The sequence below is a fragment of the Plecotus auritus genome, assembly GCF_963455305.1.
Source record: "Plecotus auritus genome assembly, chromosome: 1".
Lineage (NCBI taxonomy): Eukaryota > Metazoa > Chordata > Mammalia > Chiroptera > Vespertilionidae > Plecotus > Plecotus auritus.
The window spans coordinates 5,452,103-5,469,075 of NC_137770.1; the positions used below are offsets into that span (position 1 = coordinate 5,452,103).

At 48.6% G+C, this 16,973-nt stretch overlaps 1 protein-coding gene across 1 annotated transcript; it reads right to left on the minus strand.

The window, feature by feature from the left end:
• Nucleotides 1-11,517: 11,517 nt before the first annotated feature.
• LOC308255788 (alpha-1-antitrypsin-like) lies at nt 11,518-16,371 on the minus strand (the record flags this gene model as incomplete). The annotated part of the gene is made up of 4 exons (XM_080683705.1): nt 11,518-11,703; nt 13,101-13,248; nt 14,061-14,331; nt 15,774-16,371. 4 exons carry the CDS (start codon nt 16,369-16,371, stop codon nt 11,518-11,520), a joined length of 1,203 nt encoding a protein of 400 aa, XP_080539831.1.
• Between the last annotated feature and the right edge of the window lie 602 nt (nt 16,372-16,973).

Genomic DNA, 16,973 nt, shown 5'->3' on the forward strand with positions numbered 1-16,973 from the left:
GCCCTGATGGCACAGTTATTGAAATGGCTCCAGGTGACATTTCTCCTGCAGTCCCCTGGCTGACCATTCCCCCGCTTCTGCTCAGTCATCCCGTCCCATGGGAGAGACCTTCCCCCACACGGGGCCACAGGGAATGAAAGCTGCGTCGTTAGGAGGGACTAGTCATTGGACAGCTAGCCAGCAATACGAGCAAAATAATATTTATCAGGCCATGACTTGGGAGGTTGCTGATGTTCCCTGTGCTGGAGATTGGTTAATATTAACAGGTCCAAGGTGATGGGGGCTTGTGTAACCACGGCCTGGCCACCACCCCCCCCCCCCCCCGTCTGACAAGCCTGTTTGTCCACTCGGCCTCTTGTACCTCAGCTGCCCTCCACGTAGTGCCCAGGGAGGAGGCTGTGGGCTGGGGCTCCGGCAGCAGCAGGTGGTGCTGGCACTTGGAACCAGGAATGTCCATCACTCTGCTGTATGAGCAAACTTTCAGCAGATGCCACCGAGTCGCAGAGGGCAGGGCATCCCGCATCTGAATCACCGTCTCTGAGCACCCGGGCATGTGAGCCCAGAAGGCGCGACAGGTGTGCGTGAGGGAGAGGAAGCTCTCAGGCGTCCTCATCATGCCTCAGCAGCCAGTTCCCTGGCCATGGCCGAGAGGGCTAACTACCTGCAGCCTGCCCTCGGCGCGGCCCACGGCAGAGCCTCTTCCCCACAGCGGCGTTCTGCAAAGTGTGTTCCATGGGACCCTGCAGGTGATTAAAAAAATAGCTCCCTGCTCAAATAAGTTTGGGAAACTCTGCATCGTTGCTCCCACTTGGATGGTAATATTTGCAAGGGGCTGAGATGTCCTGCAGTAAAGATTTACCCAGAGTTTTCCAAACTCATTTCTCTAAGGAGACTTCCCCCCCGGGAAATGCCAGGGGGAACGCCTGCCTTCAGGATGGCCCCTGCTTCTCTGGCCAGGATAGAGCTGCCTCCCTCGGGGTCCACTTGCCCTCCCCCACCGGTCCCGACCTCCCAGCATCCCCTTCCATTTTAACCTTAAAGTAATACTTAACCAGTTAACTGCCACAATATTTTGAATTTAATTTAAAAAGGTCCGCCGTTTGCATCTATAGATGCTTACGGCGTACAAATGGTTAATACTCGTTAAATGTAGAAAACTCTAAAGAAAGCAAACAGGTCTATGGTTGTGCCACCCATATCTTTGTGGGATTTTGTCAAAATGTAAATTGCCCCATGCCTCTGCTGAACACCCTCTTTGGGCTCCCGGTCACTCAGCCAAAAGCCACTCCCACAGGGGTTCCATGTAGCACTCCTTCTCCCAAAGCAGACACTGCATCGCATCTCCGGCCCTTCTATTGCTCCCCTCTCACTCATGCTCTCCATGCCCCGGCGCACTGCCCCCTCGCTTCACTTCCCTGAAACATGCCAGACACATTCCCGCCCCAGGGTCTCTGCCTGGCTGATCTCTCCCAGATTCCCACACAGCTCACTCTCTCACCTGCCTCGGTTTCTTTTTTTTTAATTAATTAATTAATTAATTAATTAATTTTTTATTTTTTATTTTTATTTTTTTTTCTGCCTCGGTGTCGATGCTGCCTTCTCTGGCCACTCCCAGGGTGTCTCAGACCCCAGCACTGCCCACCCCCTGTCCCTGTGTTGTTATTATTATTGTTATTTTGCAATAGGACTTACCACCTTCCCCTATTCTATGCATAGTATTGACTTAACCTGGTCAATTGCTTGCATCCCCATTGAGCCCCTGTGAGCAGAGCTTGTGTCTGGTTCACAGTTGCCCAACCAGTGCCTGGCACATAGTAGATACTCAGTAAATAGTTGTTAGCTAAATAAATGTGTGTGTTCGCAGAATAAATCACACCATACACACTTCCGTATTTTGATTTTTACTATGTCGTATGAAAACATCTGTTGACTCACATGCTCATCAGCAGTGAGCATTGTCAACCTTGTACATTTATGCCAGTCTAACAGGAGGGAAATGGCGTTCTGTTAATTTGATTTGTGTTTAAATTATGAATGGGATTTAGAATTCTTGCATATTTCCATTGGCCATTCCTTTTTTTTTTTTTTTTTTTTTTTTTGGTAGTCTGTCTGCTTAAGTCCTTTGCCCATTTTTCTTCTGAGAACTTTTATAGGCGCTTTATTGAAATTTAAAAAATCATAAATGGATGTTGTATCTTGTCAAATACTTTTCTGTACCTATTGTGATAATCATATACCTTTATCCTTCATTTAGTTAGTGTGGTGTATGATGCCGATTGGTTTGTGACTGTTGACCCATCCTTGCATAGCTGTAGTTTTTAATGCTTTTTTCTCTTTATATCTTTATGTTATAATTAGGTGTTCGACACCCTGTTCTGAAATAGAGTTGCAATTTTCTGCTTCTGTCTGTCTGTCACCTCCCTCAGGTTTGTATATACTTTTGTCTTTTTGTGTTAGTTAGAAGACCTCCTTTCGACATTTCTTCTAATGCAGGTCTTATGGTGGTCAATTCCCCCAGCTTTTCCTTGTCTGGGAAAGCCTTTATTTTGTCTTCATATCTGAAGGATAACTGCTGGATATATTGTTGTTGGCTGGTGATTTCTATCTTTTAATATTTTGAATACTAGAGGCCCGGTGCACAAAATTTGTGCACGGGGGGAGGGGCTTGGTCCCTAAGCCCAGCCTGCACCCTCTCCAATCTGGGACATCCCTTTCACAATTTGGGACCGCTGGCTCCTAACCGCTCACCTGCCTGCATGCCTGATCGCCCCTAACCACCTCTGCCTGCCTGCCTGATCGCCCCTAACCACCTCTGCCTGCCTGATCGCCCCTAACCACCTCTGCCTGCCTGCCTGCCTGATCGCCCCTAACCACCTCTGCCTGCCTGCCTGCCTGATCACCTCTAACCACCTCTTCCTGCCTGCCTGATCACCCCTAACCCCTCTGCGTGCCAGCCTGATCTCCCCTAACTGCCCTCCCCTGCCAGCCTGATCTCCCCTAACTGCCCTCCCCTGCCAGCCTGATCTCCCTTTACTGCCCTCCCCTGCCAGCCTGATCTCCCCTAACTTCCCTCCCCTGCCTGCCTGATTGCCCCTAACTGCCTCTGCCTTGGCCCCCACCACCGTGGCTTTGTCCGGAAGGAGGACCAGACGACTGGAAGATGTCTGGTCTATCTGGTCTAATTAGCATATTACCCTTTTATTAGTATAGATATCATTCCATACTCTCGTAGCCTGTAGGGTTTCTGCTGAGAAATCTGATGATAATTTGATGGGGTTTTCTTTGCAGGTTATGGTCTTTTTTCCCTGACTGCCTTAAGAATTCTTTCTTTCTCATTAAGTTTTTTTTTTTTTTGGTTTATTTTTTTCCTTTTCATTGAATTTATTTGGTGACACTGGTTAACAAAATTATACAGGTTTCAGGTGCACAGTTCTACAACACGTCATCTCTACACTGTACTGTGTGTTCACCACCCCAAGTCAACTCTTTGTCCATTACTATTTATCCTCCCTGTACCCTCCTCTTCCTCCCCCTTCCCCTGGCAGTCACCACACAAGTGGAGAGTTCATGATTTTTTTCTTTTTTGCTCAATCCCTCCCAAGTGTGTTTGTGAGCTTGCTGCACTGCCGCCTGGTTCCCCATGGCTGCTGGCATTGCTGCGCTGTAGCTGGGACTTTGTAGAAGCATCTCTGCTGCTGCTGCCGGCTCCACAGCATTTGGCGGAGGGAGCTGGACCCTTGGGCACTGCTCCTGCCCCTCTTACCCTCTGCCTCGCCATAGCGTGGGGCTGCACACTGCTGCTCCTGCTCTGTTAGCTGGGTCTGTGGGGAAACATGTCTATAGGTCCATATGCAACACATTCCGATGCACCAATGTGTGGGCATCTCAGACATGCTAGTGTGTGGAGCAGAGAAACCTCTGTTTGGTTATAGATGGATGACTAATTATAGATTAAGGGGAGGTAAACAGGGGCCTTCTTGCCCAGCCAGCATGACTCAGTGATTGAGCATTGACCTGTGAATCAGGAGGTCAAGGTTCAATTCCTGGTCAGGGCGCAGGCCCGGGTTGGGGGCTCAATCCCCATTGGGGGGCATGCAGGAGGCAGCTGATCAGTGATTCCCTCTCATCATTGATGTTTCTATCTCTCTCCCTCTCCCTCTTGAAATCAATAAAAATATATTTTTAAAAAAGGGGCCTTCTCATTCCGCCACGATGCTGATGTGACTCCCATCTTAACCATTTTTAAGTGTACAGTCCAGCAGTGTTAAGTACATTCACATTATTGTGTAACCAACCTCCAGAACAATTTTCATCTTGCAAAACAGAACCTCTATGGCCATTAAACACCACCTCCCGTTTCTCCGCCCAGCCTTTGATATTCACCATTCTGTTTTTTTGCCTTGCTATGATTTTGAGTATTTCATGTCCTTTTGTGACTGGCTTATTTCATTTAGTATAATGTTCTCAAAATTCATCCTCAGAATTTATTTCCTGTGTAAGGTAGTGTGCCTCAGAATTTATTTCCTGTTTAAGGATGAATAATATTTTATTGTATGCATATACCAGATTTTGTTTATTTGTTCATCTATTGATGGCCATATGGGTTGCTTCCATCTTTTGTTTGTTGTGAATAAAGCTGCTATGAACATAGATTTACAAGATCTCTTCAAAACTCTGATTCCAATTATTTGAATATATATCCAGAGATGAAACTGCTGGATCATATGATATTTCAGTTTTTAGCGTTTGAGGAATTACCATGCTATTTCCATAGTGGCTACAGCAGTTTACATTCTTACCCACAGTGCACATAGGTTCCAGTTTCTCCTTGCCAACACTTGTCACTTTCTTTAAAAAATAATCAGGTGTGAAATATAATCGATTTGCATTTCCTAATAACTAGTGATATTGCGCATCTTTTCTTGTGCTTGTTGGTCATATATATAATTTTTTTTCAAAAATGTTAATTCAAGTCCTTGGCTCATTTTTTAAATTGGGTTGTTTTTTTATCATTGGTGAGTTATAGGACTATTTTATGTATTTTGGGTGTTAACTTCTTATTAGATATATACTTTGAAAATATTTTCTCCCATTCCACAGGTTGCCTTTTCACTTTATTGATTGTGCTCTTGAATGCATAAATGTTCTGAAATTTGATATAGTCCGTGAGTTTTAACTGTGTGTGTGTGCTTCTGGCGACAGATGCAAGAAATCACTGCTAAATCAATGTTTTGAAACTTTCCCCTATGCTTGCTTCTAAGAGCTTTATAGTTTTAGCACTGACATTTAGTTGTTTTTTTATTTATTTTGAGCTATTTTTTGTATATGATGTAAGGTAGGGGTCAAACTTTATTCTCTTGTGGATATAGTTTTCGCAGAACCCACTTGTTGAGAAGACTGTTTTATCCCCATTAGTCTTAGCACCTCTGTCTCAGATCACTTGGCCATATATGTGAGGGTGTATATCCGTTCTCTCTGTTTTATTCCTGTGGTTTGTATGTTTGTTGCTAAGCCAGGACCACAGTGTTTTGATTGCTGTAGCTTTGAAATCAGGAAATATGGGATCTCTCACTTTGTTCCTTTTCAAGATTGTTTTGACTGTTCAGGTCCCATGAGATTCCATGTGAATTTTAGGATGGATTTTTCCTATTTCTGTACTAGATGCTTGTGGGATTTTGATAGAGATTGCATTAAATCTATAGATTGATTGGGTACTAGTGACATCTTAATGTTGTTTTCAAGTCTCTGAACATGGAATGTCTTTCCACTCGTTAATATATTATTTAATTTCTTTAGCACTGTTTTGTAGTTTTCTGTGTACAATTTTTTCACCTCCTTGGTGAAAGTTTATTCCTACATATTTTATTCTTTTTGATGCTGTTGTATATAGAATTTGTTTTTAAAGTTCCTTTATGGATTGTTCTTTTTTAGTGTATGAAATGCAACTGATTTTTGCCTATTGATTTTGTCTCTTGAATCTTTGCTGACTATGTTTATTAGTTCTAACAGTGTATGTGTATAATCTTTAGAATTTTACACATGTAAATCATGTTGTCTGTGAACATAGAGCATTTTACTTCTTTCTTTCTAATTTGGATACTTTCAATTGTTTTTTCTTGTCCAATTGCACTGGCTAAAAGTGCCATTACTACGCTAACCAGAAAGGCCAAAGCAGGCATCCTTGTCTTGTTTTATTGGTACTAAAAGAAAAACTGTCTTTCATCACTGAGTATGATATCAGTAGTGGTTTTTATGGTCTTTATTATGTTGAGGTAGTTACCTTCTATTCCTAGTTTTTTGAGTGTTTTTATCATGAAAGGATGTTGAATTTTGTCAAATATTTTTCTGTATCAAATGAGATAATCATGTGTTTTCTCCTTCATTCTGTTAATGTGATATATTGTAGTGATTGATTTTCATATGTTAAACCGCCCTTACTTTGTCCAGTAACAAATCCCACTTGATGGTGGTGTATAATCCTTATAATGTGCTGTTGAATTATATTTTCTAGAATTTTGTTGAGGATTTTTGCATCAAAAATGTTGGTTTATAGTGTGTTTTTTTTTTGTAGTGTCTTTGTCTGGCTTTGGTATCAGAGTAATCCTGATTTTATAAAATAACTTAGGAAGGATTATTTCCTCTTCATTTTTTGGAAAAGTCTGACGACTATATGTGTGATTTACTTTTTAAATACTTGGTAGAATTCAACAGTGAAGCATGAGGTCCTAGGATTTTCTTTGTTGGGAGGTTTTTATTATTGGTTCAATTTCCATTACTAGTTATACAGTTTGTATTTCTTCATGAGCAATTCTTGGTGGACTGTCTGTTTCTAGAAATTTATCTGTTGTATCTAGTTATCCAATTTGTTGGCATATAATCTTTTTCATAGTATTATCTTATTTTATTTGTGCAAAATCACTTGTGATGTCTTCCTCATTTCTGGTTTTAGTTATTTGAGTGTTCTCTCTTTTTTTCTTAGTCAGACTCTAAAGGTTTGCCAATTTCGTTGATCTTTCAAAGAATCAATTCTTGGTTTTGTTGATTTTTTTAAAAAGTTCTTTTTTTTTTTTTTTGTTATCTGTGCTCTACTCTTTATTATGTTCTTTTTTTTGTTAGCTTTGAGTTTAGCTATTTGCCCCTGGTTCTTTATGGTGTGAAGCTAGGTTGGTGATTTGAGATATTTCTTTTTTAAAATGTAAATGCTTAGAGCTATAAATTTTCTTAGTATTGCTTTTACTGCATCCCATAAGTTTTGTTAAGTAGTGTTTTAATTTTTTTAAAAAATATATTTTATTGATTTTTTTACAGAGAGGAAGGGAGAGAGAGAGAGAGTTAGAAACATCGATGAGAGAGGAACATCGATCAGCTGCCTCCTGCACACCCCCATTGGGAATGTGCTGCAACCAAGGTACATGCCCTTGACTGGAATCGAACCTGGGACCCTTGAGTCCGCAGGCCGACGCTCTTTCCACTGAGCCAAACCAGTTAGGGCAGTGTTTTCATTTTTACTTGTCTCAAGATACCTTAAAATTTTTCTTGTGATATCTTCTTTGACCAATAGGATTTTTCAGGTTTTCTTTTGCTACTGATTTCTAGTTTCATTTTAATGTGATTGTACAAGCTACTTTGTATAATTCCAATCTTTTTTAAAAAATACATTTTTATTTATTTCAGAGAGGAAGGGATAGGGATAGAGAGATAGAAACATCAATGATGAGAGAGCATCATTGATCGGCTGCCTCCTACTGGGGATTGAGCCTGCAACCTGGGCATGTGCCCTGACTGGGAACGAACCATGACCTCCTGGTTTATATGTCAACTCTCAAACACTGAGCCATGCCAACTAGGCTGTATGATTCTAGTCCTTTAAAATGTATTAAAATTTCCTTTGTGACCTAACATATATATGTTCTATTCTGGAGAATTCCCCATTTGCACTTGAGAAAAATGTTTATTCTGTTCTTGTGGATGCAGTATTCTGATATGTCTGTTAGTACAGTTGCTCTGTAGAGGTGTTCAACTCTTCTGTTTCCTTTTTGATCTTCTGCCTGATTTTTCTATTAATTATTAAGTGTGGGGTATTGCTTCTCCTACTATATTGTGTTCCCATTTCTCCCATTACTTCTGTCAATGTTTGCTTCATATATGTAGGAGCTCTGATGTTTGGTGCATATCCTATCTAATAAAAGAGTAATATGCAAATTAACCATCACTCTGCTATACCCACAAGCCACGCCCACCATCCAATCAGGAGCGAGTATGCAAATTAACCCCAACCAAGATGGCTGCGGCCATGGAGAGAGCAGGAGGCATGGGTTTCCCAGGCAATGGAGGAAGCCAAGCTTTCCACACACCCTGGTGGGCCCAGGCCTCCACTCAAGGCTACAAAGTTTCTATTATAGAAGATAAATAAATCTCAACAAAAATGGCGGCAGCCACAGAGCTGGAGAGAGCAGGAGGCTTGAGTTTGCCCCCGGCAATGGAGGAAGCCAAGCTTTCTGCACACCCTGGCAGGCCCAGGCCTCCACTCAAGGTTACAAAGTTTCAATTATAGAAGATAAATAAATCCCAACAAAAATGGCTGCGCCCATGGAGTGAGCAGGAGGCTTGGCTCCGCTCCAGGCTACAAAGTTTCAATTATAGAAGATAAATAAATCCCAGGTCCCAGGGCCTCCACTTGGGTCGCTGGGGGGTGTGGCCAGCCTGCAAACCACCACAGGCCCCTCGCCCAGGCCGCCCCACACCCCAAGGGAACCCCCACCCTGATCTGGGACACCCTTCAGGGCAAACCAGCTAGCCCCCACCCGTGCACCAGGCCTCTATCCTATGTAATAAAAAAGTAATATGCAAATTGACTGTCACTCCAACACACAAGATGGCTGTCCCTATGTGGTCAAAGATCCTGCCCCCATGTGGACACAAGATGGCTGCCACAAGATGGCCAGTAGGGGAGGGCAGTTAGGAGGGACCAGGCCTGCAAGGGAGGGCAGTTGGGGGCGATCAAGCCTGCAGGGGAGGGTAGTTAGGGGTGACCAGGCCAGCAGAGGAGGGAAGTTGGGGGCAACCGGGCCTGCAGGGAAGGGCAGTTGTGGGGGACCCAGGCCTGCAGGGGAGAGCAGTTGGGGGGACCAGGCCTGCAGGGGAGGGCAGTTAGGGGCAAACAGGCTGGCAGGGGAGCAGTTAGGCATCAATCAGGCTGGCAGGGAATTGGTTAGGGGGTGATCAGGCTGGCAGGCACAGGTGGTTAGGGGCAGTCAGGAAGGCAGGCAGGTGAGCATTTGGGAGCCAGCAGTCTTGGATTGTGAGAGGGATGTCCCAGATTGGAGAGTGTGCAGGCTGGGCTGAGGGACACCCTCCCCCCACTCCCCCGGTACACGAATTTCATGCACTGGGCCTCTAGTCTTATCTAATAATAGACAAACATGTAAATTGACCTTACCTCCGCTATGCCCACAGCCAGTCAGGAGTGACTATGCAAATTAACCTAACAAATATGGAAGATCAATTTGCATATTCAGGTGCGGAGTGACTGGCTGGGGTGGAACGCCTGCTATGAGGGGGAGGGAGGAGGGTGGAGGGAACTACAGGAGTGGTGCTCCGGCCGACAGCAGGGACTTGGCGGCTCCTGGGTGGCCCGAGAGTGGGGACTTGCTGGCACCCAGGTGGCCGGAAGCAAAGCCATGGGAAAGAAGGCCTATTCTTGCATGAATATCGTTCAACTGGCCTCTAGTCTTCCTATCTAATAAAAGAGTAATATGCAAATTGACCATCACTCCAACACACAAGATGGCTGCCCCCATGTAGACACAAGATGGCCGCCCCCATGTAGACACAAGATGGCCGTCACAAGATGGCCAGCAGGGGAGGGCAGTTGGGAGGGACCAGGCCTGCAAGGGAGGGCAGTTAGGGGTGACCAGGTCAGCAGAGGAGGGAAGTTGGGGGCGACCAGGCCTGTAGGGAAGGGCAGTTGTGGGGGACCCAGGCCTACAGGGGAGAGCAGTTGGGGGGGACCAGGCCTTTAGGGGAGGGCAGTTAGGGGTGACCAGGCCTGCAGGGGAGGACAGTTTGGGGTGACCAGGCCTGCAGAGGAGGGTAGTTAGGGGCAAACAGGCTGGCAGGGGAGTGGTTAGGGGGTGATCAGGCTGGCAGGCAGAAGCGGTTAGGGGCAATCAGGAAGGCAGGCAGGCGAGCAGTTGGGAGCCAGCAGTCCTGGATTGTGAGAGCAATTGGGCCTAAATGGGCAGTCGGACATCCCTCGAGTGGTCCCAGATTGGAGAGGGTGCAGGCTGGGCTGAGGGACACCCCCACCCCCATGCACGAATTTCGTGCACCGGGCCTCTAGTATGTAATAAAAGACTAATATGCAAATCAACTGAACAGAAGAACGACTGGTTGCTATGATGCACACTGACCACCAGGGGCAGACTCTCAATGCAGAAGCTGCTCCCTGGTGGTCACTGTGCTCCCACAGCGGGAGCACTGCTCAGCCAGAAGCTGGGCTCACATCTGGCAAGCGCAGCGGCAGTGGTGGGAGCATCTCCCACCTCCATGGCAGCGCTAAGGATGCCCGACTGTAGGGAGCGGGCCTAAGTCGTCAGTCGGACATCCCCTGCGGGATCCCGGACTGCGAGAGGGTGGAGGCTGGGCTGAGGGACCCCCGTCCCGAGTGCACGAATTTCGTGCACCAGGCCTCTAGTATATTTATATTTGTTATACCTTCTTGGTGAATCAAATTGCATTTATTTTTGGCCAGACATTTTGCATTTTATAAAGTCAAATGTGATAATCCTTCCTTTTATGGGTTTGGCTTTATTCTCTAGTTTAGAGAAGTTTTAGGCACTGCAATATCAATGCTTTCTTCTGAAGCATTTGTATTTTACATTTTAACATTTGCTCCCCCCAGAGGTCCAAACACCATTATTTACTGTGGATTTGAGCCTTTATTATTCTAAAATATTGGGTCCCCTAAGTAAGTGCAGACCCTAAATTCTCTCCCTGACATGTGCTCTGCCTCGCTTAGCCTTGCCTCACTGTTGCCCTCTTTTCCTGCCACTCTTCTCCCAAAGTCTAAGTAGTTAATTAGGTGCCCCGCCCATCTCTCCACCCATCTCCAGTATGCCCATCTCCCCACCCCTCTCCAGTATGCCTGTCTCCCCACCCATCTCCCCACCCATCTCCAGTATGCCCATCTCCCCACCCATCTCCCCACCCATCTCCAGTATGCCCATCTCCTGTCACTGCTGGTTGCCTATATGCATTAAGTAAATGATGGTTTAGCCAAAACTTTATGCTTGCCAACCACAATGCCTGGACAGTGTAAATACTTAATATTAAATGGATAGAAAGATGCTGTGACCTGGATTCCACACACATCCTGGGAATGTGAAAGGAGACTCGGAGACTCAGGGATTTGCATGTCACACTCAAGCTCGGACCAGTTTATCCATTCTTTAATGTCACCAAGGGAGGGGGCTTGGCTTGGGAAGTGAAGGGCTGAACCCGGAAAGGCAGTTACTTTTACATGGGATTTACCATCTTTCCCATGAAGAGAGGCATGTTGCCGTTTTCATCCATGATGATGACTAAGAAGGGCCTGTTGAACTTGATGGTCAGATGCTTAAACCTGTCATGCTCTTCCGAAGGCATGGCACCAGAATGATCAGTTCCACTCTCATCAATGGTCAGCACAGCCTTGTGCAGCGCCTGGAAGGGAGACAGTAGAGGCGTGCTGGGGCAGAGGCAGACTGCGCCGGCCTTGGAGCAAGGCCAGATATGGGGGGAGCTGTGCTGGGGGCTTAAGGAAGGGTCTGCGCAGAGGCCCAGGGGGGACCTGGACTTTATAGCATTTCCTCGACTGAAAAACAAAACAATGACCAACAAGCAGAATTGCCAGCTGAGTGTCTGCCATTGGAGCGTTTTTATTAAAGAACCACTGGACTCACAACTTGAATCATCGCGGTGTGGTGGGAAGAACATGGAATGGGGTTACAATCTATTTTCCCCACCAATTAGCTAACTAACTAACTAAATAACTAACTGTGCCACCTCAAGGAGATGAATACTCTTCTTGAATCCTCGCTTTCCTAAGTAGGAAAATCAGAGCTACATGATATGACCACCTAGGGCCATTAGGTGCTTTATGTGAGAACCCCAGCCAGCGTAGGTGCTCCGTAAATGCGTGCCTGTGTTAGAGGTGCGCATGTATATGTGTATGCACCAGCACAACAAACTCAAAGCTCTTTCCCTGGTAACTGTGGGGCACCATCCACTGGTTGAACCTACTTGCTCAGCCTCATCCCAGACTCCTCTCCTTTACCGTTCCTTCCCCAGGAGCTGGTCCCCTCCCTGCACCATACGCAGTCCTCTCTTATCACCTGCCTTGTCCTTCCATCTAGGCCCCCCCTGCAGGGGACACCAGCCCCTTCCCCCACCCCCCGCAGGGGACACCAGGCCTCTCCACTTCTCAAGGCCTTTGCTGACTCCACCTACGCACCCTCACGCCTCCGGACCAACATTCTCATCCTCCCTGCAAACAGCCCCACCTCAGGAGGTAGAAGCTGGACTTGGACTTTGTGTCCCTGGGCATGTCTCTTGTTTCCAGTGTCCGATTGTAAGCTCCTTGGGGACCAGGGCATAGGTGGGGACCCCTTCCTAGCGTCCAGTCCACAGTCAGGCACTCCGTTTTGTGGTCCCCTTCAGTCTCCTGATAAGTGGCGTCTTTAGCCCAATCACTCATTAACTGGGCTTGCTGATTCATCAATAGCTCCCAATGTCACAGGAAGGGCAGGGGGCGGGAATTCCTTTGAAAGCCCTGACCCTCAGTCTGACTTTGTAAATATGGGTCCATCGAGGCCCAAAGAGGAGAAGAGCCTGACCAGAGATGAGACAGAGGGTCAGTGACACCGCCTCAGAGGACGTCCCTAAAGGGCCAGGACACGGGAGGCCACCCCTCCCTCGGGCGCCTGAGCACGTCCCAGTCCTGGTGAGTCCAGGGGCCTTCCCCAGAGACCTCGGTCTGCGGGGTGACTGTGGCCCTTCGCCCCCTCCGCTGGGCTGCAGCCCGCACACATTCTGCCCTGTGGACACCTGGACAGGCTCACCTTGGACAGCTTCAGGGGAGCCTCCTCGCTGATCCCCGAGAGCTCAGCCCCGTTACTGAAGACCTTGGTGATGCCCATTTCGCCCAGGATGGCTTTCAGATCGTAGGTTCCAGAAATGGACAGTTTGGGCATACTCAGACTGGCAGACCTGTCAAGGTGGTTGGAAAAGAGGAATTTCACAACATGGAAAGTTTTTCTTTTCTGCTCATCTCTCTCTCTTGGCCCCTGCCTCTCCACCCACAGGAGGATGGAGGTCAGTGTTGGCTTGTTGTGTTTTTAGGTGCTCTACCCTGTCAGAGAACGTCAGAATAATGTGGGTCCTCTTATCCTGAAAGCCTCTCCAGTGCCACCTCCTCGGAGAAGCCCTCCGGGCAGACCCGTAGTGTCCTTGGGAAGCACTTTGCACACAGCCCTGCAGGGTTTGGTCACCCCCGACTGGGCCTTTGGGGCTGGAGTCCCCGGGGAATGTGGGGCATGGTTTCAGGTGCTGAGTGACATTTGCCCAGTGAGTGATGAGTGACACACGGGGCTGATTGCTCAGCTCTTGTTTCCCATAGGGACAGAGTGTGGCCCTGAGAAGGTCTGACATGATTCTAGCCAGGAACTTCCTACCCTTTCACTCCACATTCAGACTTTTCCAGGAAGCCCACCGCTTCCTCCTTGGTTCTCCCTAGTGAGTGAGATGCTGCTGTCCCTGCTGCGCCAGGCGCTGACATGGGGAAGGGACAGTGTCCAAGCTGGAAGTCCCCAAGGACAGGACTCTGCCTCAGCTGCCGGCACTGTCCCTCTTTCGGAGCCCGGCTGGCACTGTCCCTCTTTCGGAGCCCGGCTGGTGCTACCTAAACTGATGCTGGCTTCTGTCTGAAAGCACAGAGTGAGGCCTGAGGAGGGTCCCCCTCCCCTGGCCCTCTGGCCAGGCCCGGGGTGGCGGCTCCCGGTCAGCCCTGGGCTGGGAATCACCGTATGTCGATGGTTTTGAAGATCCTGGCCAGGTGCTTCTGGCAGACCTTGGCCTCCAGGTACTGCATCTTCCCCTCGTCGGGCAGGATCAGGAAGGCGGGCACGTGGCCCCTGTAGTGCTGCAGCAGCACCCAGGAGGAGAGCGCCTTGTCATGCACCAGGTCAAACCTGCCCAAGCGGTGGATCATGGGCACCCTTTTCGTGGTGGTCTTGTCCACGTGGAAGTCTTCCGCTACAAAGCCCTCAGTCTCGAATTTAACCTTCCACCGGCCTGGAGAGAGGTGAAGGTGCAGGTCAGCCAGGAGAGGGAAGGGTTAGGTACCCGTGGCAGAACCCAGGAGCCCTGAGCCTCCTGCGTGAGAGGGCTCTCTCTGAGCCTCAGCTCCCCCATCTGTCAAATGGAGCTGAAAGGGACCTCACCCCACGGACAGGACTTCAGTGGGGAGAAAGCGGACTGGAGGAGGGTCCACGTTGTCTACATTGTAGGGGCTCAGGGTGCCAGCCGGGCTGGGCAGAGTGAGCATGTGAACTTGTATTTCATGCCTGTTTACTAGTGACGGCGGGTGCTCGGAAGGGGCTAAACGAAAATGGTCGGCAGCAGTCATACTTGGCAGCTCCTTGCCTGAGTCTCCCTGCCCCTTGACTCGGGTTCTTATCATTTGGGGAATTCACCCTTGTTCTTCCTCTAATGGCCTTTCCTGGACCAACATGTGAGACGCGGAGGCCTGGGCACCCCCCCTGCTATTCCAGAGACCATCACCATCCTGCCAAGTGAGAGTACACAGGAGTCTCGGGGAGCCCTGAGCCCCTTTCTCATTGGATGGAAGGTGGAGACGGAGGCTGGAGGGGACAAGAGCCGCCTGGAGTCCCCCCGCTCAGCTGGGGCCCAGGAGGTGCTGACTCTGGCCTTGGCGCTCTCCAGGGCATTTTCTGCCCCAGGTCACGGAGCCCACAGAGAGAAGGAAGCACCCCTGACCTTGACTCTCACCTCCCTGCCCCAGGCTATTTCCAGGGACTGTTTCAACAGCCTCAGAATGTCCTCTGGGACCCACAAGTTTCTGGCATTTTCTTCACTCAGAGGGAGGAAGGCAGGCTGAGAGTCAAGTTCAGTTGAGCACCCACATTGTGAGCCTGTAGTCCCATGTTCTTTGTGACATGCATACCCCTTACAGAATCCTGGCAGCAGGGATTATTATGTTCACGTTCCAGATAGGAAACTCGAACCTCAGGGAGACACAGAGACTTGCCGAGAGCCAGCCACTGAGGGTGGTGGAGGCAGGATTTGAACCCTGTCTTTCTGACTCTAAAGCTGTCCCTCCTCCCACGACACTAGAGTGGCTCAGGAGACCTTCTTTGTTTTTAAACTCTGCTAACGTGTGTTTGTCTGGTCTGTGTTGTGTGTGTGTGGCGGGGGCGGGGCACATTACATATTGTGCCTCCGTCCCTGGTGGGGATTTACGATGCACTGGAACAGGCACAAAGGCTCTGGCACGTCCTGCAGGGAAGATGATGCTCTGACTGCTGACCCATCGCTCGCTAACCTTATTGATCAGGGGGCGTTTGTGTGTGGTTGTGTGGGGAGAACGGGATCCCCCTGCCCAGATGCACAGTCACATGGCATCCTGCACCGCCCAGGAAAGCTTAGGAACTGATGTTTGAGAATGTTTTTGGATGTTTCCATGGGAACCAGCTCAGGCTGGTGGTAAAACCTACCTTGAAAGAAGATGTAATTTGCCAGAGCAAGAGTTGTGTCTCTGTCAAGCTCTTGGACCAGATCTATAATTTTTTCTCGGCTCTTCATCTCTATGTAATCGTTGACCTGTTTCTTGGCCTTGGTGTCTCTGAAGTTGATGGAATAGACATCTGTGTGGTACAGCTTCCCGACATCCTCCAAAAACTTATCCACGAGCTTCACACTCTCATTGGCAAACAAGATGTTGCCAGTGATCAGCTGCAACTGTCTGTCTGGCTCGTTGAGGGTGTGGAGGAGATTCTGTAAGCCTGTGTGTATGTCAGCCTCAGGGACCTTCTTCAAGTTGAAATGTAGTCCCTCCAGGATCTGGGTGTGAGTGTCGCCCCTGGCCCCCAGGGAGAGCATGGCAAAGGCTGTAGCGATGCTCACGGGGGAGAAGAAGATGTTGGTGGAGTTGGACTGATGGGCCACCTGGCGGTACAGGCTGAAGGCGAAGTTGGCCAGGTCCGGTGTGATCTTGTGGACAGCGACTCCGTGGAGACTATCAGCCAGGGAGGCAGGGGCCAGGCAGCACAGGCCTGTCAGCAGGAGGAGGCCCCACGTGATGGAGGTCGGCATTGTCCTAAGAGAGAGAGAAGGGGCATCACGCCCAAGTCAGGCCACACAGTGAGTCCCCCTGGCCACTGATTCACACCATGTCACGCAGCCAGAGCTCATTCAGCATCTCCTCCATGCAGCCCTGTGCCAGGCACGTTCTACGTCCTCATCGGCACGACTCAGAACAACAGCTAAGACTTGCACAGCGTTGTCAGGGGCCGAGCTCCTCTCTGAGCACTTGCTCGCCCATCTCCTTGCCCTCTTATAGCAATTGTAGGGTGCAGGTCATATGCCAGTTCTCAGTCTACAGATGAGGAGACCAAAGTGCCGCAGGCTAAGTCACTTGTCCAAGGTCACAGAGCACAGAAAGGAGCAGGACATAGGGAGTGTGGGTCACGCTCTCTACAGCTACCCTGACATCTGAGTGACCCCGAGGTGCAAGGACCACAGCTCCTATTTTATCAAAGAAGAAACTGAGGCACAGGACACAGATGCTGGATACACCCAGTTACCCAGGAAGCAGCCAGGTCCGCCTCAGGGATGACTGGACCTGGGACAGCTCCACGCGGCTGCCATGGGACTTAGTTATTTAATGGGCAGAGAGGCTGCTGCCCAGAGAGGGA